The sequence below is a fragment of the Thunnus maccoyii genome, chromosome 15, assembly GCF_910596095.1.
Source record: "Thunnus maccoyii chromosome 15, fThuMac1.1, whole genome shotgun sequence".
NCBI lineage: Eukaryota > Metazoa > Chordata > Actinopteri > Scombriformes > Scombridae > Thunnus > Thunnus maccoyii.
Window position 1 is genome coordinate 24807571 of NC_056547.1, and position 22299 is coordinate 24829869.

General features: G+C 39.6%; 1 protein-coding gene across 3 annotated transcripts in view; it reads left to right on the top strand.

The window, feature by feature from the left end:
* LOC121913528 (solute carrier family 66 member 2) overlaps positions 1 to 21385 on the top strand; it is a 35014-nt gene extending 13629 nt beyond the window's left edge. For all 3 annotated transcript variants that reach the window (XM_042436192.1, XM_042436190.1, XM_042436191.1), the window contains 2 exons: positions 2292 to 2508; positions 18064 to 21385. In XM_042436192.1, coding sequence (XP_042292126.1) covers positions 2292 to 2508; positions 18064 to 18274 — 428 coding nt within the window. In that variant the 3' untranslated portion in view covers positions 18275 to 21385. The remainder of the gene's footprint in view (positions 1 to 2291; positions 2509 to 18063) is intronic.
* The last annotated feature ends 914 nt before the right edge of the window (positions 21386 to 22299 follow it).

Sequence of the window (22299 nt, forward strand, 5' to 3'; positions counted from 1 at the left end):
CAGAATGGGTCATTGTTAATTCTCTAATGAAACAATATTTCATTCAATCATGAACTCAAATGTCATAAACGGTGGTATTTCTTCACTTCTGGTTTGCCAAGCCTCACAAAACAGCAGGGCTGTTTAATTTAGATGGTGAAGTTAAGCCAAGCAGTGCCTCATGTTTTTCTTATTTTTTTGTTTTCATCTCTCATCTACTGTACAGTATACAGTAAACCTCCTTAGAGTGTTTACATGTGAATTTTAGATAAGGAGAGTCTCATTTAAACATAATTAAACAAATCGGCTTTATTGCATTTGAGGCTTGTAGAAATCCCATTTAAGATACAGCAATGCAGCAACATCATTCACTCTCAGCCATGATTACATTTTGATGATTAACTCTTTCAATCTCCTCTGCTAGCACATTAAAGCAGCAGCTACGTATGTATTGTTTAACAGATCTAATTTTATTATGTCGGATGTGTTTTAGCATTGTAGAAAGAAGATGACATAGTATTGCTTATTGTAGCTTTTCCCTCATCAGCTACAGTCAAACTAGCACCCGAGGCAATGGACACTGTGTAGCCTTGAGATACTATCACAGTATGATTAGTATTGGCTGTGCTGCTTATTACAGAAAGCCGGTGTTGTTGTGCTCAGAATCTTTATCTAATCATTTCCTTGGAGAAAGGAAGCACATGAGAGGTGCTAGGGCAGAAGACAGGGTTTAAATCATTCATCAGTGTCCAGATTCCCACCCAGTCCATTACTACTGTGTGGACAATACTATAGGCTTGGCTGACTCCCACCCTCCCCTCAAGGCTTTTCACAAAGTATCCTCCCTGAAGACTCTCAAAAGCTTCTGTTTTACAAGACTCTGAATGAGAGCAAGTCCAGATCATGCGCAATTGAAACGTCCTATTTGTGTCTATGACATATAGTTTTTTTTTTTCCTGAATACGAGAAAGGGATGGTGGGAGTCGTGTGAAAATTCGCAGCTTAAGTGTGAAGTTAGTTCAATTTTTCACAATAAATGAGTTTTTGCTTCCTTTTTATTAACTAGATACGGCTCAAAAAAGAACAGACAGAATTGGTAGATAATTATTTCCTCCAGTGCTGAAAAACGAGAAGTGAGGAAAGGGAGGAAAACTGATTGCACTCATGTACAAAGGAGGGAAGAAGTGTCTCACAACTGAATAAGCTGACTCAAATTAATTGTTTGGTGTTAAAAGACCCCTTCAGTCTCACTCACTCACAGGATAAACAACCACAGTTTACAAGGTGAAAGTAGAAGAGTTTCAGTCACTATTAGACTAACAGGTAGTACCAAAATGTTAAGTCTTTACTGAATGGTACTGATGTAGCATCATGATCTTTTCATACAAAAAACATCTTTGATGACATCAAAAGATTTTTGCAAAATCTGGAGTTGTGGAGTTAGAGAGAGGTGAGGCTGTCAGACCTCTGCAGCCTGCTCTTCATCTCTGCTTGAGGCCAGCAGCTCCATTGTGAATCCACCAGTGTTCTAGGAGTTCAACACTAAATTCTCTTCTCTCTTCTCTTATAAGGCTTGAAAGAGATATTCCAGTGATTTAGTATTATACTGCCGTGAGGTTGGGGAACTCAAGAGGAATGGTTAAAATTTAGATGAGTTATCCTGACTTTTAGTCCCTATGGGTAAACACTAGCTCATTTTTATATTTCCCATAATGAAACCAGCGGTATCATTTGGTTTGACCCTAATTACCTGGATAACACCCACATCTTTCAAACTCTATGCTTCCTGTTGGTAACAAAGGCTTTCTGTTATAAATTTTTAGCTTCCAAACTTTAGAAAGCTCTGACTTTTGTGGTTCTGGAAGGAGCTTTCTAAAGACATTATACAGCTGTTTTCACTGGCTGAATAGTACTCACCATGACCCCTAAACTGTCTTTGCTATGTTGTTTGTCTTTTGGGACAACAGCACTTTTAATATTTTGGGATGTAATGAACATTGAATCATCTTGAGGTCACTGTTGATATTTTTGACTCTTGTTTTCCCCTGAATGCTATCGGGATTTAAACTCAAAAAGTTTTTTGTTTTTTTTTTGACTCAACCAGTAGCAACATTAGTGTGGCTTGTCTCTTCTTTGAACAACTTTGCTTTACTGTCTTTATGTTTACAGGAACCATGCACATCAATTAATGTTTCTATTAATGTGCCAGTTGCTTCAGTTTTCAGCTGCACTCCCTTGTGTGTCTTGTTGTTAAAAAAAAACATTCATTTCTGTGGACTCATTTCTGTTTTCCCTGTATTGTGCACCTTTAGACTTTGACTGGAACTACTTTTGGTCGTGGAGTTACTTCACGGACTACGTGCAGTGCGTGATGGCCTTCACGCTGGTGGCAGCCTACGTCACCTACCTCCTCCTGGACTCTGCATTGTTCGTGGAGTCCCTGGGCTTCCTGGCTGTTTTCACTGAAGCAATGCTGGGCACACCGCAGCTCTACTGCAATTATCAGAACAAGTCCACAGAGGGCATGAGGTACGGATGCAATACTGAACATCCTAAGTGGTCACATTTACAAGCACATAGAATTCTATTCTTTTTTTGGTATTTTGCTTTTACTGGGTAGGTCACAGTAGAGACAGACAGAAGAGATGTTTTGGAATGGGGAGGGGGTGAAATTGATTTTGCAGTTAAACGGTACTTACCTTAGCTGACTGGGCTTTTAGAATAATCTGTTTCACTCACATGCTAAATGGGTTATCATTGCATTGAGACACTTTCCTTTTCCCACCTTCACTTTTAGTTTTCATCATCTCAAACACAGACTCACGCAGCTCTGTGGGAGTATTTTGATGTCAAGAAACCCAGAAAGCAGTCCTTAATATTTAGATCTTTCCTTTTTCCTCATATCAGAAGCAACCTAACAATGCTCATTCAAAGAGCAAACTCATATAATTATTGGTTCCTCACAAGATAAGTCATATTTATAGCCATTAAAGCAGTTATAATCAATATTTTTATATTAACAGTCGATTAAATGACTGTGTGTATGAAAAGGGATTCTTATAGTAATGAACCTAAGAATTATCACCTGAATCTGCAGTTCCCCTCATCTCTACAGTGTTTTTAGCGTCTTTCAGCTAATTGTTTTGGTTTTACAGCCTACAGTAGAGTGAATATTGCATATATTGAGAGTGCATACAGAAAGTTTTCAGACCTTTTCAGGTTTTCCACATTTTGTTATGTTTCAGACTCATCTTAAAATGGATTTTTTTTCTCTTCAGTCTATGCACAATACTCTACAATGACAAAGCAAAAACAGGTTTTTATAAATCTATTAAAAATGAAAGACTGAAATATCCCATTTACATAAGTATTCAGACCCTTTGTTATGACACTCACAATTGAGCTGTGGTCCATCCTACTTCTATCAATCGTCCTTGAGATGCTTCTACAACTTGATTGGAGTCCACCTGTGCCTTATTGAATTCATTGGACATAACTAGGAAAGGCACACACCTCTCTATATAAGGTCCACAGTTGATGATGTATGTCAGAGTGAAAAGCGAGCCATGAGGTTGAGAGAATTGTCTTTAGACTTGGGTGACAGGATTGTGTCAAGGCATAGACGTGGGGAAGGATACAATACAGAAAATTTCTGCAGCATTGAAAGTGCCCAAGGGCACAGTAGCCTCCATCATTCTCAAATGGAAGAAGTTTGGAACCACCAACAGTCTTCTTAGATCTGGCTGCACATGACAGCCTGCTGGGAGTTTGCCAAAAGGCACCTGAACAACTCTCAGACCATGAGAAGTAGAATCCTCTGGTGTGATGAAACGAACATTGAACTATTGGCCACAATTCCCCGCGGCATGTTTGGGGAAACCAGGCACTGAGCATCGCCTCATTAATACTATCCCTACAGTCAAACACGGTGGTTGCAGTGTCATGCTGTGAGGATGTTCTTCTGCCACAGCAGAAAAATATAGAACAATCCTGAGTGAAAACTTTTCCAGAGTGCTCAGGATCTCAGACTGGGGTGAAAGTTTACATTTAAACAAGATGACCCAAAGCATTCCACCAAGAAAACACAGGAGTGGCTTTGGAAAAACTCTGTGAAAATCCTGGAGCGGCCCAGCCAGAGTCCGGACCAGAACCCAATAGAGCATTTCTTTACAGATCTGAATGTGGTTGTGCACCGACGCTCCCCCATCCAACCTAATTGAGCTTGAACAATTCTGCCAAGAACAATGGGAGAAACTTCCAAAAGGAAGGTGTGCCAAGCTTGTAGCATCATTTCCAAGAAGACTGGAAGCTGTCATTGCTGCCAAAGGTGTTTTCAACAAGTACTAAGTGAAGGGTCTGAATACTTATGTAAATGGAATATTGGAGTCTTTTATTTTTAATAAATTTACAAAACACTCCAAAAACCTGTTTTGCTTTGTTATTGTGGAGTATTGTGTGTGGATTGATGAGGGGAAAAAATGAATTGAATCCATTTTAAGATGAGTCTGAAAGAAACAAAATGTGGAAAGCTTGAAAGGGTCTGGAAACTTTCTGTATGCACTGTACATTTAGTCTGCATTTTCCTGCACTTAATTCCTGGCACTTTATTAAATTCTCTTTCCTTTTGTTAATTTTGGGGTTCTTGCGTTAAAGCCCCTGAAACTGTGGTCTCATATTGTACATATCTTAACAAAAATATTTATAACTAAATAAGTTACAAAGTTAAAGTTCAGAAAAAAGATATTTAGGTGTAATTTACTGGGAGTAAAACACTCAAAAACTCTTGAGCAATCAACCCCACAGCTGTCAGATTCTGATTCAAATATATTTCCTCAACTACCTGCACCTTAAGTATAATTTACCAAGAGTCAGTCACATGGAATTCAAAACAAAGCTTGTTGTATCCTTGATTAATGATGATGTCTTTATCCTGATGAGTACTGTTTTATGTATGAGTCCCACTTCCATCAGAGGCAGCTCTGAGGTTGTGTTATACTGTAGCACACCCTTGTGAGTAATGGCTCTAGATTATATTGTCTCACATACGATCATTAACACTGACATGTGCTTATTAAGTATTCCTGGCACCTGTCGAGCAGAAAGTAAGGACAGGCCTCCCGACAACTATTCATTATGCTAACATAACAATTGCCCCTCTGAAGTTTCTCCTAAAATCAATATGGTAATGAGGCATTCTGTCTTGCTGTATCTATTGCTAATGTATCATTTTGGCTCATTAATGTTGATTTGCTAAAAGTCTGTAATTAAAGTCTTTGACGTAAAATAGATTTCTGAAAGCATATACTGTTTCAAGATCAATCCGTGTAGCTTTCCAACGCTGTACCTAAGCCACGGAAATGGCTTTTCCAAATGTATGCACAACTTTAATTCTGCAGCACTTTTAAACAGTTTAAAACAGTCAATGAAAAGCAATGACGCATACACGGATTTAAAAAAGAACCATAGAGCACCACGCGATTAGCAGACAACAGATATCAGTATGTGAGCGAAATATTCAGGTTGTAAAAAAAGTAATTGAAAAGATGAAACTGATAATTTATCTATTAAAAGACTAGCAAGTTTGAGATGACCGCAGAGCACACAGGCCTGATAAAAAGCTTTCTCCCAGTGTGTGTCCTGCCTCAGAGCAGTATGTGCTCCTCTCTCTGCTGGTTGGCTTTCTGCAGCAGACAGATAACAGAGCTCCAGCAGGGCTGCCTGTCCACTTAACCGGCCATGACAGCTCCCACGCTGGGCTTCTCCATACTCTCTCTGTCCCATGCCTTATTTATTTTTGATTTTTTTTTTTTTTTTTTCATTTTGTACTTGCTACCCACCCTACATTTTGGGTACATCGCAAATCTAATTGCATCCACGTTTCCCTCACTTGTGTTTTCTCCTTGCGTCTTAGTCCCTCCCACCCGGGATGCATAGAGAGACACTAGGAAATATGTTTTTAAAGAAATGAGACGTCCTTTCCTCTGAAGTGTCACACGAAGCGACGTCCGTTTCCGATAGTGGCTTCAGCTGATCACAGTTGGATCAGCTGTCAGTCGGCTTTAACAGCTCTAGAGACTTTTGATGGAGTTTTTGTCTGCACACGTACACTGTGCTAATACTAATAAAGGCGCACACTTATCACTGTCAGAGCAGCTGTTTTCTCTCTGCTGCCTGTTACCTGTCTGACAAACACCTGTAAATGAATAAAAACCTGCACTCTGTAATGTCGTGTACTGTGTCCTGCTCAGAGGCGCATGAACCATTTCTACTGACAGAATGCGTTTATATTATTTATTCATTATTTGCGTCCGTATTTATTCTGATTGTGAATTTATTATTTAATAACCCAGAATATGGTTAGTGTTCTTTTGAACACTGGAAATGATCTATCAGCCTAAATGTTTCAGGGAAAATGGAAATTATGTAACTCATATCAAACCCGACGTTCTGGAACTTTCAGCCTCACATGTGACTGAATGGAAACGACCATAAATAATGTAAAATATAAATGTATTTAAAATGTGTTTCTTGATGACAGACAGACTATCCCCGACTTTCATTTGAATTTGATTTTCCATAGTAAAAGTTAACAGGGGAAATAACAGATCATGAAAAGAAGAAACTTTCTAATAACTGAAGAAAGTTGTTTGTGGTTCTTATGTTGATCAGACCTTCAGTTAACATAGATTTACACTATTTTTAACTAGATAGTGAATCAGAAAACAATTAAAATATAAAACTTGGGAGTGAGACACTAGAGTTGAATTTGTTATTTGTCTCCACTCAGTGATGTATCGGATCTATCTGATCAGCTGCAGCTTCCAGTCAATAAGTGCTTTCCAATGAGGAAGCGTGTCGGCTCGTAAAAGACTTCCATGAAGGCTGCTCTTGTGTATCCTCGCTCATGGCTCCTCAGAGATTTCCTCAGAACTGAAATAAGAGCTTTGAGATGGCCTAAAAAATGGCGGACCAGAACAACTTCTGGTTCAAGCGAGGATGGAGGAAATGTGTCTACCAGTGTCTACCACCCTCACTGTCCACCAAGCAGTCTATGTGCTTACAAGAGGAATCCATGCATGGTTTCTCTTTTGCTGATTCATCTCAAAAGTGTAGTGTATCTTTTTGGCCACAGTCTTCTCAGTCAGTTCTTCTTATATCTTTTCTCAGAATGCATTTCAACAAACCACCAGAGAATGCTTATAGACATGCTTTCAGTCAGGGTGCATTAATATAGCTAACAGACCAACTAGTTTGAGAGTGTGTGAGAATGTGTGTGATCACAGCTTTACCCTCAAAATGCTAAATGCTTTCCTGTGGCTGCAATGCATTCTGGTCAGTTTCCAGTTATTGTGGATGCACAGATTGGTACATGTGCCTCCTTGTTGAAAGTTGAAGCAAAATGGAGTCTAGAAAAAAGCTTTTATTCTAAAGGCCTGAAAATAAAACCCAATGATTAGCAGTAGGAAGTATCATGTTGTCTACATTTGACCAACTAACAGTGGGGATAAAATACATCTACAAATTGTATAATGGATGCAGAGATGCAAGGCACGTTGCCAACAGCTTTTTTTAATGTACAGTGTGTTTTTGTGTGGATTATTCCATAAACTCTTCATAGTTTTATTCTGATTTTTTTTTTCCAGTTGCTTAGGCCCAGATTCAGAGTTCCAATGTGCAAAACCTTTGATGTTTAGACCAAAGATTCACAATGAAACGGTTTTAGAACATTGCAGGGAAAAGTTGCAATGGTATAAACTGGCCCGTCTCAGCTTGACTCAAGCAGAGTCGCAGGTGTCTTCCTGGGCAATGCCTGCGACTCGTCAACTCTGCTTGTCAAGTCGCCAGCGGCTGCACTTTGCACTTTAAGGTACCTTCACATTGGGTTCAGCCTCAAGCTGTGGTAGTTGCTGCTTGGAGTAGACTTACAAGCGATTGAAATATGTTTGAAATGTTTTTGGTGTCCCGTGAACTGGTGCAGGGAAGTAGGGTTACAATCATCGTTTTGTCTTGTATGAATGCACAGTAGGATTAAGTGTGGTGCATCATCTTAAATTCAACAAATAAAACATGAAAGTCATTCTGACTTAACAACTTCAAATACAGACTTCTGCATGAATTGCGCATTTTTCTCATTGCTATTTGATTAGAATGTGTTCCTGTTTAATGACAGATCACATTGAAATACTGATAAACTATAATTGAAAAAAATGTTTTCATGAACAAATTATTTTGAGGCCAAAATTACGACAACAGCGCTTTGCATTAGCAGTTCTGCTAAATGAAACTGTTGTGAAAAAGCCAAATCAGTTGTAAAATACTCGACCCAAGGCTGTTCGTTTCGTGACTTTTGCTCGCCACGTCTTTTGTCTCACCCTGAAACATGCTGTGCCAGCCATCACTCAGTGCAGATAAAGCTGCCATAGAAGACAGAGGACATTGTTATTTCCAGTTCTGTTTATTGTTTGTGTCCTCTCATCCCTCTGTGCACAACCTGTTGAGTCTAGCAGGCTGTTGCTAGGTTACTTTACCTCAGCACTCCATTCAAGGCTTCTATGTGTGTGTGTGTGTGTGTGTGTGTGTGTTTGTGTGTGCAGGAGATAGCAAGATATGCAAAAAAGTGAGGACATTTAGCTTCCCTAGTCCTATTTCAGGGTTACAACTTGGGTTAAAATCAGGTTAGTGTTTGTGTTGAGGCTGTTTCGATGTGCAGAAGTGAGAGTTAAGTGGGAATGAATGAATGTGTGTACGTGTGAATGAATAAGTGTGCTAAAGCATTCTGCAGAGACAAAAACAAACAGACAGGAGTGGTAAAGCAGAGTGCCCTTTCCTGTAAGTGCCTAGAATAGAAAAAAACAATCAAATCCCAGCACGTCCGTGTGGAAAAAACATCACGCTGACTTCCTCTCAATTAATGGCCCAGCGAGTTTGCCCCCCCGCTCCAACTGGAGTAACATTTTAGGAGTCAGACTACTTCCAGTATTTGCATATTCAGGCCCAGCTCACATTAGGAAGCTTCATCACTTTATTCATCCTCCCAACGAGTCAGGAGAGGGAGTCATAGCAGGGTAAAAGTTAGAATGAATCATATTGGATGTCCCCTACGTGTATGCCCAGTACCGCTGCACCATCACACGCTGTCAGACAGGCAGTAGCAGACTTGTTTTAGTAATGAAATATGGATGGAGCCAGCATTTGTCCCATGAGGACCTCCTTGAAGGCGTTTGCTATTTGTCTGATGTTAACTCAGCCCCAGGTGTTCTATTAACCTGGCTAATGCTGCTTGACAGCAGTAACTGCTCTGTTACCATAATGGATCCTTAGAGGTTTGGATTAATGCTGTCCATACATTGTGTATGTTATAATAGTGCTATTTTCCATCCCATCCAACCCTCTATATTCGACCCCCAGTGTCATTTTTACCACTCTTTCTCCTTAACTTGCTACGCCTGTCAAGCTTTCTAATTTCGCACCTCATGCATGCAGTTTACAATGATACAGTGGATGTATCAGTCCCGAAGAGGGTTTTTCCTAATGTATAGTAAACAGTAACTCCATGAAATAATGTAGTTTGCTAATGATATGCTAGCTCTTAGAGATAACACTAAGTTACTAGTGTTGGTAGTAAGGTAGTCAGTTGGACGTTTGCAAATCATATTTTAGAACCAGATAACACAGTTAAATCAGTTCTGTACACATTTAGTCTTGTGTTTTTAGTTTCGGAAACACAATAAATGACAAACCACTCTTCAAATACTTAGCATTTCTCTCATTACAACCCCATGCACACCACTTCAACATATGAAGAAATATAAAGCTTGACAAGCCTGCTGCTAAATATCATTGGTAATGATATTTAGAGGATGTTGTGAACGTACCCCATTCTCCTTCTTAGCCTAAGCCTGTTTGTGTACTCTTTGGCTTAGGATAAAGCTGTTTGATTTTGTTTATTGTCTTTTCACTCCTTCCACCAGTTGCAATTACCACAAACTCAAAATTGCAGCCTAGTTAGACTGGAGGAATGGTACCCTCCATCCTTTTTGTGCCATAAAGCAATCCAGCTCTTCTGTTTTGTTCATCTACCCAAGCGCTGTCTCCTACTCACAGACTGCTCTGGTTATCACCAGGGTCCGAAATTGACACCCGCCAAGCGCCAAATGCATGTCGATTTTCTGTGTGGCGAGTAAATCTCGGAAGGCTATCTGCCACACCGGCGGGTAAATGTTTGTACCAAAATAGTCATGTAATGAAATATCTCACATGATGGCTCAGAGGAGGAGGAAATTACTCATGTTCATGCCTATACTGTGTTGACACAAGCAACATATGTGTTTTTTATGCATGTCTAAACTGTAGGAGCACTCGAGACGGTCTGAGCGCCAGCCACACAGTTATCAAGCTCAAACAGTTCCCGTACAGTGACTGGCAGCTCAGACCTCTCATTTTATAGCTCATCCAATCCTCAAGAAATGGAAAAATGGGCACAGTGGAACCTTTAAAAGAGCAAGGGTCATAGAGATACTCAAAGATCATAAATTATAGGTTGACAAAGCTACAGTAGCTGGTGGTAAAAAATATCAAATGCAGCTTAGAGGCCCAGAGAAGCTGCCAGTCTTGCTGGGAAAAGGGTTGTTTTCCTCCCATGATTAGCTGTAGTAATTTGTCTCAAACATTAACTTAACTTTTAAGAAGTTTAGTAGCATTAAAAATGAAGCATGACACTTAATATGAGAATTTTCTTGAATCTTGGAACCAGTTGAAACTGGATTTGGCACCAAGTAGAAAGATCTCAGCCAGTGCTACTGTAAATGAAGACAGATACTCTTTGTGTGTGTGTGTGTGTGTGTGTGTGTGTGTGTGTGTGTGTGTGTGTGTGTGTGTGTGTGTGTGTGTGTGATGGGGGGGATGAGAGGGTGTTGAAGTTTTTGTGTTAATAGTTTTCAGGCTGCTGCTATTATTAGATGGTCCTGAGCCTGCAGAGCCAGAGGTACATTCTGATACTTACCAGCCTGCCATAAAACAACTAAATTACAACAACACAAAGACCACACACACACACACACACCACATTCACATTCACATTCACATTCACATCCACACACAAACACAAAACAGAGGAGATGGGACATCCAGGAGACCAACTGCAGCCTTATAAGGCTTGTGGTCTTGAGCTGCATCCCAGCGTGCTAGATAACAGTGCCAGAGCCTTATTTAGCCTGCAGGCTGCTGTCTACACACACACACACACACACACACACACACACACACACATTCACACATTCACAGGGGCAAAAGCAGCCACGACAAAGGCAGACTACTGATGCTGCCAGGCCATCACCCGCGTGGCCGGGTGCTTGGTGCTGCTGTGTACAGGGCTGTAGGACAGAACAGCTCTGGCTCCCTGCAGCTGGAGACCCTTTAGATCATCTGTCCAACCCGTCACCCTCCATCTGCTCACATCACTCAGGGGGCTGCTTTTTCTTTTCTGGGCTAGATGAAAATGAGTTAATTTGTTTTTCAGTCCTTCAGGGCGACAATCCTGTCGGGATGGAAGTGAAGTCTTATTTTGTGAGGCAGCTGTCTTTGCATTTGTATGCTGTTTATTTTGGCGCAACGCCAATTACACATAATTTAGATGACAAAGAACTGCAAAACGAGCTTCAAAATAGTGGTACCTACTGTCTTATAAAGACAGAGACAAAAATATTAAGTTTCTTGTTATTAGAATCTCACTGCAAGTGCAGCTGAAGTGCTTCGTAGACGAAATGATAATACCTTTACAGCCCAGATCCTGTATATTTGAAGAAAATTGAATTTGAGCGAAGGTATAGCAAGAGTTTCAAACCTCAGAACTCAGCAAATATTTCTACAATGACTCACAGTTTTCCCTCAGTATCACCAGTGCTGTGTCAAATGATGGGGACGATCATGATAACCTCTTTTAAAACATCCACATCTTTAAGTTTGGAAAAATCATCTTATTCCACACACAGTATCTCATATATATATATATAATATATGTGTTCTGTGTCAACTATGTATCAAAAAACATTTTAAAAGAATAAAATAAAACTGAAGATGAAACAAAATGCTCATCTGAAATAAGCAGAATAAACCGAAGCATAAAAACTTCCAGTGCAGTTAAAAAGTGTTTTTATATTCGCTTCTTCTTTCATTTTGTATTCCTCTTCACAGTTCAACACTTTCTCCCCAAAAACTGATTCCCCACTGAGCTCCACAATAATTGCCTTGGTTATACTTTGTGATGATTTAGTTCTGGACTGATACTTGAAGCCAGACTCCCTCTTATGTCTGCATGTTCTCACTGCTGTCTCATAGTAGTGGTTTAGAAGCGAGCAGAATCCTCAGAGATAAACTGAAAGCATAAACGCTGGAGAGAAACGATCAGATAAAGAGAATTTAAAACATTATAGTGTCAGACTTCTCTGTCTGTTTAGATTACACATGAAGAAGTGACTCTTTATTCAATTAAATATTTATACACCAGATACCCACTATTTAATGAAGTAAATACTGGGTCCAAAGTTGGTGTTGGCTCTGTAGCAGTTCATCCAAAATGGCTGAGTGGCTACTGTGTCACTTCAAACATCTGTACAGCACTGTAGAAACCGTGTCAACAGCTACAGCTCCACTTGTCCTCTCTTGTCAGTATTTCTCTGTCAAATTCATTTTTCTACTGTGAAGTTCGAAAATGCCTGTAGTTCTTCACCCATTCGTTCATCTTGGCGTAAAATCACCCATAAATAAATGAGAAAATCTGTTCTTTAAAGCTGTAAGGCAGAACTTTTGTCTCCCCCTCCTGGCAGCGAGAATAATTACAAAAACACTGTCAACACGTCAATATGTGCTGACGTCATAGGCTTCGCTGTAGCCTACTCAGTCGCTGCAGCTGTAAAACAGTGGAGAAATTGCTGCGAGTGTCACACAACCCCCTACGAAATGACTCATTTCACTATCAGAATTTGATCCATTCTATCTGATAACATTTGGAAAGTCTAGAGGAGCCGTATGATTAAATTATTTGATCCCCGTTCAAGTCAGCAGAGAGCTAACCAGAACTTAGCCAGCCGGATTCCCTCCCGACATGAGATTTAAAAACTGTGTATACTGTGAAATACAGAGAGATTAATCTGGCCGTGATAGGTTTAATCAGCATTTTGTGAACTCGTTTGGCAAGGGCTTGAATGTAATGGGCGTTCATTTATATGTAAACTGCAGTTTTAACCTTTTTAATGTGTCTTTTTTTATATTCAAAGCCATTGTTGCTATACAGATCCCCCTGCAGCTCATCGTAGTAAGGGTCCAGTACAGCTCTACTTCACCATCGCTGCCATTTCAGCCTGGATCTCAGCATGCTTTCTCTCTCCCTCCCTCTACATATATATATATATATATATATATATGTCTCAGGGAAGGTGACAAATAAGTAGCCAGACATGTTCTCACCCTGTTCCCGGCCCTCCCTTGTTACCTCTTATTAGGGAGCCAGCGGAGGAATTGATCAAACACAATTCCTGCCTCTCTCATCATTACCTGCAGGTACACATCGTCATAACTCAGACAGCAGTCACCGAGGAACCAGGGGGGAGGAGGAGAGAGAGAGTAAGGGGAGGAGGAAGGGTCTCTTTCCACAGTGCTAACAAGCTCCTTACTCAGAGAGAAGAGGGCGAGGACGGAAGGCGGGGGGGGGGAGGCAAATGTAAACAGGTATAGAGAGGCGAGGTGGTGGGAAGATCAATGGACGAGGAGGAAGAGAGAAGTGCTGTAGAGAGCGGGCTTAAGAAAAGGGAAACGTAGAATGGAAGCCAGCGGGGACATTCAGACAGGCTGCAGGGAAAGAGAAGAAGAAGTAAGAAGGAAGTATGAGGAAAATAGCTAGGTTTGCACAAATTGGTTTTACAAATGTAAAGGGCTAAGGTGAAGTTGGGGGCATGAATAATGCAAAAGGAGATTTCGCTGCAAAGCTTTGCACCAACGAGACAGACAGACAGTTGGGGTTACACTCAGCCCAGCTGGGGAGGGAGAGACACTAGACTACCTCTTACTCTCTCCATCCTTTACATCTGTTAAGAGGCTTACAGAAAGGCAGGGAATCTGCTAACACAAAGGCTCTTGCTTTATCCTGTTTCCTTTATTGCCACATTACCATGTTCCACCTGCTGCTTGAATCAAAGCTTCACTCCATGACGTGTTTGTTTCAGTTCATCACAGAGCCAGTGACAGTTTTTACTTGTGAATTCGCAGGCGGTACTTGACCCTGTCGTGGATTAATGGTTATGAACCTATTATGAGATTACAGCTGTATATTGATCTCTGTTACATCAGTAGGATGTTGAGTTGAAAACATCAGATGTGATGAAATATGTCACAAACATCAGCTTCATGTCAAATGTCACTCTCAATCAATTTATTGGACATTTTATAAATACACCGCTGTTGAGAAAAATGGATTTGATGGGTCTTTGCATGACTTTATCACTCATCCTGTTAATTCTTGTTCCTAAAGGGTCAAAACAAATGTATTTTCTCAGATTAGTGGTATCTGGTCATGCATATACACTGCATAGCATAACTAAAGGTAGGTGGACCTAAATATTATGTAATTATTAAAATGCCAGGCTCTAGTCTTCAGCTTTCCACCACATTTTGGCACTCAGCTGCAGGTATTCGCTCCCATTCAGCCACAACAGCATCAGTGATGTTGCCACTAATGAAGGCCGATAAGGTCTGTCTCACAGTTGGCGTTCCAATTCATCCAAAACACGTTGGATGGGGTTGAGGTGGGTCATGCAAGTCGAGGCCTGTCACACCAAATACAGAAAACCATTTTTTATGCATTTGGTTTTGTACGAGTTGGCATCGTCATGTTGTAAGAGGAAAGAGCTTTACTCCAAACTGTTTCTACAAAACTGGAAGCACACTATTGTCCAAAAAAACCTTTGTTTGCTGTTGCATTGAGAGTTCCCTTAATTGGAACTAAAAAACAAATCCCAAAACCATGAAAACGACAGTTTTGCTTTGGTTTCATCTGTGGGGGTTTTACATATCTGTCTGAGATATTCGCCTAAAACCCACCTCCTGTTTCATTTGTGGTGCTCACAGATTTGAAATATTCAGTATAAAACATTGTATAATGATGTGTTTTTTCCAGAAATGGTGTCCCAGTTACTTTTTAAGTTCCTGTAATTTTCCTCTTTCTTAGAACCACAAATGAAATGTCATTTGTCTCCATTGCAGCATATTACAATGGAGGCGCACCTCACCTCCATTAACCTCAGATGGAATTATTACATTTTTATGAAAAATGTTATATTAGGTTTACTAAGCTTTAGAAAAAAAGAAACACACAGTCTACGACTACATCCAAGACCAGGTATTTCATGAGTGGGGCGATTGTTCATCTAGTAACTACATTGATAGCAAGATAAGACGTGTCAGGATCTATCTGATTCAGCTCAGTGGGTAACAGTGACTGATCAATCACTCCACACATGTGCTTCACAGTAATCAATCAGAGCAAGTTTCAATGTAGGGAAGTTTTTGCAAGTTACAAACAGCCCAATCAGTCACAATCAGGTGCTGATGAATGAGAAAAAAAGCAAGCATTGGATTTGGGTGGAGGTAAAACTTAGACAAATAAAAGCAAAACTATTTGCATGGCTGCGTACCACCAGTGAACCAACCCTTTAAATTCAGTGTAGCACTTAAATCTCTCTCCTGCAATCCTTATTTAAATAGTGCTGACCGACCAGTAAGCGACACGCTTGAGTGAAAGGATTTCAAATGTCCCAGCATGCATTTGTTTGTATTGTTGTAGGCAGGTTGCTTTAGGAAGCACATCTGAAGAGTCGCTTCCGTGTGTGTATGTGTGAACATGAGTGCATTGTAGACACATTGCTGGCTCAGTCCTGTCTTTGTCAGCATTGTGTGTGTGTGTATTCCTGCCTCCAGCAAAAAAAAAAAAAAGTTTATGAAAAAAAGGAAAACCAAGTGAGCTCTGCAGAAGTTGATAGTTGTGTTGATGCTGTTGTAAGCTGGTGTGAAAAAACACACATAACCACCACCACCAGCAGCACTTTTAATGGAACCTTGAAAAACTTTTAGAGGCGATGTCCCCACGTTCACAGCTTGTAGTTGTATCATTTTGAGAATATGACCTGTATATGAATGAGTTATCTGTTTGGACCCAGGGGCTTGGTTCTTTTCCTGTTTTTTTCCCTTCCTTTTCCATCTCATTAGTTGAGTTCACAGTGCTTCCCAGTGCCACAACGACAAACCTCACGCTTCAAGGAACTCTGCCATCTCAAATCACATGGGTGCTTTCCTCCAGTCTCTTCTAAAACAACAACTCTTTTATTTTAGTGTAACTCATCCTCTGGATTCTCTCATGAGCACCCTGTGGACAGCCAGCTAGCTCATTGTGTACTGGAAACATTTACGAGTTTTATGGTTAGAAAAGTGCCACAGGATGTAGAGTTGATGAGAAACTTGCACCCTGAGAAGATTGTTTCAACTTTCCATGGTTGTTATTGTGGCAAATTTACTCTTCCCTTTCTTGCCTTAACTGATGTTGCATTTCTCTGACCCCTTCCGTCATTATTATCATGCACTCATGGTGACCAAACTGAATTTAGACACAGTAAAAATATATCTAGGGGTAAATGAATCCAAGATGCTTGGAAGTTCTGATTAACCACAGTCTGGTGACAAGATGTTAATGCTAAGTTAAAATGTACGGAGCCCCAAAGTATAATCACACAGCCCCTGCCTATCTTAGCTAATAAACAGTGACTAAATTTAGCCAGCTAGCTCTTGTTTGCTACATCAACAATGTCAAAGTAATTCAGAATAAACCAACTAAAGGCTGCTGCTGTGAATAAACACAGTACACAGAAACTAAACTATCCTTTTAATTTAGCTTAACAGCTAACTGCTAAATTGGCTCTTCACTTTAACGCTGAGTAATGATGCAAACTCACAAGCCAGCCAAGCTAGTTAGCTGGCAAAGTAAGTAGCAGTAGGTAGGTGACTATTTTAAAGGACAGGTTCACAATTTTTCAAGTCTGTCTTAAAGAAATGGTCAGGTGCCCAAATGAACAGTGAAATAGGTTTTTCTGATTGTAATCATTCCTCCTGTTCATAATGGCCATTAGAAGATCCCTTCATAATGCACTTACAGTGTAAGTGATGGGGGCCAAAATTCACAATCCACAGTGCAAAAATTTATTTAAAAATGTATCCAAAGCTACTATGAATCTTCAGCCGTCCAAATATATCAAATCAAGAAGATATCTTTCAATGTTAGTTTTTTTAGTGCCAAAGCTCCTCTTTTTGTTACTATACTTCCACCACAGCTCAACAGGGAAACACAAAGAGGGAATTTGATGCTAAAAAGACTGTAAATGTGGCAGCTATCCACTTGATATGACTAACTCAGACTGCTGAAGCCTCATATAAGCTTCAGATACACTTTTACATACATTTTTGCACAAAATTTCGGTCCCCATCACATACATTGAAAGCACATTTGAAGGAGATCTTTTAATAGCCAGTATGAACATGATATGGGCATCTGACTGTTGTTTTAAGACAGACTTGAACATTTTTGAACCTGGAAATTAAAAGATATTTCCAGCAGCCTCTAGTTGGTTGATTCAGAATTACTTTGACATTGTTGCTCTAACCAACAGGAGCTAGCTGGCTAAAATTGGTAGCCGTCATGTGATTGGTTGAAAAGTGAGGGGTCAGTGACTGGTGACAGCACCACTGTCATGAAAAGTAACATGAAATCAAAAGGGTCATTGAAATTTAGAATTTTTGTATAATGAAATAAAAATGAACTCCATTAAAACTCATCGGAGACATCTTATAATAATGAGTTTTGGTAATTTGATAAACATTTGGTTCATTTAGATATGTTACACTATTTATTGATGATTAATTTCATGTCTTTTCTTATTTCTTTAATATTGAACATTGGGGTTCCTTAGGAAATGGGGTCTAAGAGCAAAAAAATTGCATTAGTCTCTTGTATTCATCACTCTTTCTCTTATTGTTTCCTTCTAGTATCAAGATGGTGCTGATGTGGACCAGCGGTGACACCTTTAAAACAGGCTACTTTCTGCTCACCCAGGCTCCCGTGCAGTTCTGGACATGCGGCCTGCTGCAGGTCGGCGTGGACTTTGCCATCCTGTTCCAGGTTTATTACTACAGCCGCTACCCACAGAAACCGCTGTCCCACACCGTCTCCCACACCACTAGTGCCAAAGCCCTCTGAAAGTCTCTGCAAGCTCTCAGTGGAAATGTCAACACTCAAAGACACCAGTGAGGAAGCAATTTAACAGGAGCTGTGGACATGTATAAGCATACATGAGTACCACAGCACCTTGAGATGATGCAGGCTGCTCACCCTCACTGCTATGTATACATAAAGACGCATACACACTCATAAATAAGGCATGAACATACATGGACACTCTGTATTGTTGGTGTCTGCGCCAATGCCTCAAGAACACTTGTTACAAAGAAACTTGACCTTTCTCTTTTATTTATTATCCTACTGACTTATTCTCAATGCGACAGTATGCTTGTCTTGAAATGCAGACTTCTCAGAGAATATATCCTTGAATCAATTTGTGCATGCAGAAATATGCACTGAAATCTGTGCTCAAGGAAACGTGGACCAGATTTTGTCGTCCACATACGCTGATTGTTGCATGGACCCTCTGCCTTAAAACACACTTTCAAACATGGCTTTGCTGCATTACCAGCAATACAAATGTATGAATCAATCAAAAATCATAGTATACATTACTGAATGTACAAAATGGCATTTGTTATTTTGTTGTTTTTTCCCAACACAGTGGAGAAATGCTGGTCTGCTACTTGTTGGGCAGATGGTCACCATGTGCTGTGACACACAGGCTCAATGTTGTAGGGTAATAAAGGAGTTGAACTGTAAGAAACTAGAGGCAATCAAATGTTACCAAAAGAAGAAAAATCCCAAAGGTTTGGAGATGCAGTGCGTTGGCTTTTAAAAAAAACAACCGGTCATAAACATTTTTGGCCTTGAGACTAACAGAGTGATGAGAAAATCCAGAATTGTAAAAAGACATGAGTAGTTTTAGTTGTACGTGTGAAGCCAGTTTTGCTGGAAGAGAAAGTGAAACATCATGAAATACTGACACGATGAGATATTTTCAGCCTGTATGGTTGTTGAAGGCCAATGCCAAGTTTTTTGTACTGAAGCTATAATGACATTTTGTATATTATTTTGATCATTTTCATGCAACAAATTCCAAAAATCTTAAAAGAATCAGTTTATCCCCCAGATCCTAGTATTCTTATGTTGTGTTCAGACTGAAAGTGAAGCACATTTTTTATACAGAGCAATCACATACAAAGTTAATGACACAAGTGGGCTGCAAATTTGCTCAGGGCAGTGCAAAGTGAGGCGCTGATATGTTGGCACATGTTTGAAATCTTATTATATCTTATATTGAGGGATTATGAAACTGCTTCATAAACATACAGACTGGAGGAAAATTACTGAAGTTAGTTACTGATGAGTTCTGAGATCAGTCAGATGCTGACCTGACTCACAAACACAACATACTCGGTCAATGCTTACATTGCTAGATAGCTACGACAACATTCCAATGGTCAACACCAGATGAAATTTTCGTTTACCTTCAGTTTGAACAAACCTTTTGGATGAAAACAGCATTTATACCCATGATCATCATGGAATTGATTAAGCTAGGTTTGCAGCTCCTTAAAAGAGAACTCTGGTTTATTACAACTCGATGCTGCATACGTGCAATTCCAGCAGAATGGGGAAAAACCTCCCAATTTGGGAGTGTTTATGTATTGGTTTTCCCCCGCTGTTAGCCTTCTAGTCACACGATTTAAAAAAACAAAACTAAATTAGCTACTTTTGTTGTGTTGTGTATTTATAGCACTTCACTAACAAGTGAAACCGGAAAGATGTATCTCCTAATAAGTTAATATAAGTTGTTTGGAGGCTTTGCAGCAATTTTGCCACCAGTTTGTCGACACTTCTGTATTGCAGCTGTCAGAAACTCCTGATATCTTTAACTGGGTAATTATAACTAGGAGGCTGACGTGAACATTTTTTCCCACTTGGCTGTTCAGAATTATTGTCTAAACAATATGGCGTGAATGCAGCATTATTTTTGTTTTAGCCATCATTCCTATCCATAAAAATGACATTATAGTCACCAAATTACAGGTAATTGCTTATTACCAATAAGAATGATAGCAGAAGACCCAAATTGTAATGAACTGAAATAATTCTTTATTGTAGGTTCACTGCAGGTTTTACAGACTGATACTTCTGAATATTCTCAGTAAAATCATATCTTCACCTCCATCATGTTGTCAGTGGGTAACACTGACTGGCCAGTTTATTTTATATCACAAATCCAATAACATCCCCTGATATCCCCACTCATGACTCCACATCACTGTGTGGTACTGCTTTGAGCAGGCTGTACTCATCTCCATTTGTCTTGTGAAATTAATTTCCTGTTTAGGAGGAGTATGAGCCATTTAATGTACCCACAGTGAGTCTTTTCTTTGTTATTGTTGCTGTTTTGTAATTTTTCTCTGGGGAGGGAGGAATGCCAAACTGCGAGGTGTACGACTGTCAGCCCTTCACTGAACTGTGTACCCGAGCAGACCTGATTCTGTCCTCCTCTTCTAAGCCTCAAGAAGTGGAAACCTCCCTTTTGTTGCAGTGGGACAGGCCAATAGTTTTCTATGAATATTTCTTTCACTGCTCTTAAGTACTAAAAATTTTGGAAAATGACTCTTTGGCTTCTTAGTAGTGGAGGTGGACTGTTTGTGTTCAAACCTGTTTAGCAGCCCAATGAATATTTATTTTGTTATCCTTATTATTTCTTCTATTCAAATGCCAGTGTGGGATAGTGTGTGTCTGTTCTTTATTCAGGCAGTGGTGAGGGTGGCTGTGTTGTATGGATAATGTGAGATACCTGACAGGTTCTTGTTACGCTCAACAAGATCAAAATGACCTCAGAGTTACACTTTGTTCACTGTTTCATTCCATGTACCTGATTTTACTTCACTTTATGTAACATGTTTTGTATTACTTGTTCATTTATTTTGCTATGTGATGGTATTTTTCTGTTAAATGCCAAGTTTTGCATCGTCTCATCTGTGAAACACCTACTTTATGTACCAAAAATATCATTACCAGTATGTTTTTTATGTTGTGGTTTTATGTTATTTTTCTATTAAAGCACCAGTTATCCACCTCTGTCACTACTGTAATGACATCCATTAACAAAGTATTGGTAAATATCTATCATGGCATTGTTACCCAATAAAGAGGACACAGAGAGACTCATCTATCATGTTTTGTTTTGATGGAGATGTTTGTGTCAGTTATATTTCTTGTGGAGATATCTGCCATTTTCCCATCAGTAGTGGCGCTCTGGCAGACATCAGTTGTCAAAGGCATATATCATCTAAAGCAGTAATTAGCACATAAATTGTAATGTGCTGAGCTTTCACATCAAGTTCTCCACAAGTAGTGTACAGAGAGGGGACAATGCACAAATAATAGATGTACCAGCCCAAAAACGGGGTAAAAGGATCAATTTCAATTCAATGGATTCATAATTTTCTGCTTTTTGATTCTTTCACAGCTCCGTTAACAAAGACATGTCTGTCTCTCAAAGATAAGGCCTGAATAAAATTTTGCACTGGTTTTTCATTTTTGCTGATGTAAATAATTTCATCGCAATAATCTGTTAAACAAAATCATAAGATAATGAGAAAATCTGCACCAAACAAAGAATACTGCGTGAATTGCATTCAACCAGATGGACCCTCACTAACAGACTTGTGTTCTTTATCTCTAATTTAAACTCTGGGTTAGGAGTTTTATAAAGTTCCTTAGAGTTGAGAGCTTCAGTTCCCTGCATGATAAATACTGTAAATGTCTGGTACCAGCTTTTCAAATCCTCCAGTGCCTTCTGCTGTGCACATATTAGTGATGTCAACTGAAAGTTCTTCAAATGTGCAATGCTGCATTGAGCCAGATGTGACGGTATAGATTACTGCACTCCTGTAAGATCACACTTAGTTGCAAGAGCTTTATATATTACTGCAGTGCTGCCTGGAGAGACTGTCCAGAGCTGCTTCATTGGAATCATTTTTTTTGAGCTTATACGCGTGAAGCCTCACTTATTCATATTTAAATATTTACAAAGGATTAAATGGCTATGTATAAGAAAAAAGAAAATTGTTGCACAGGTT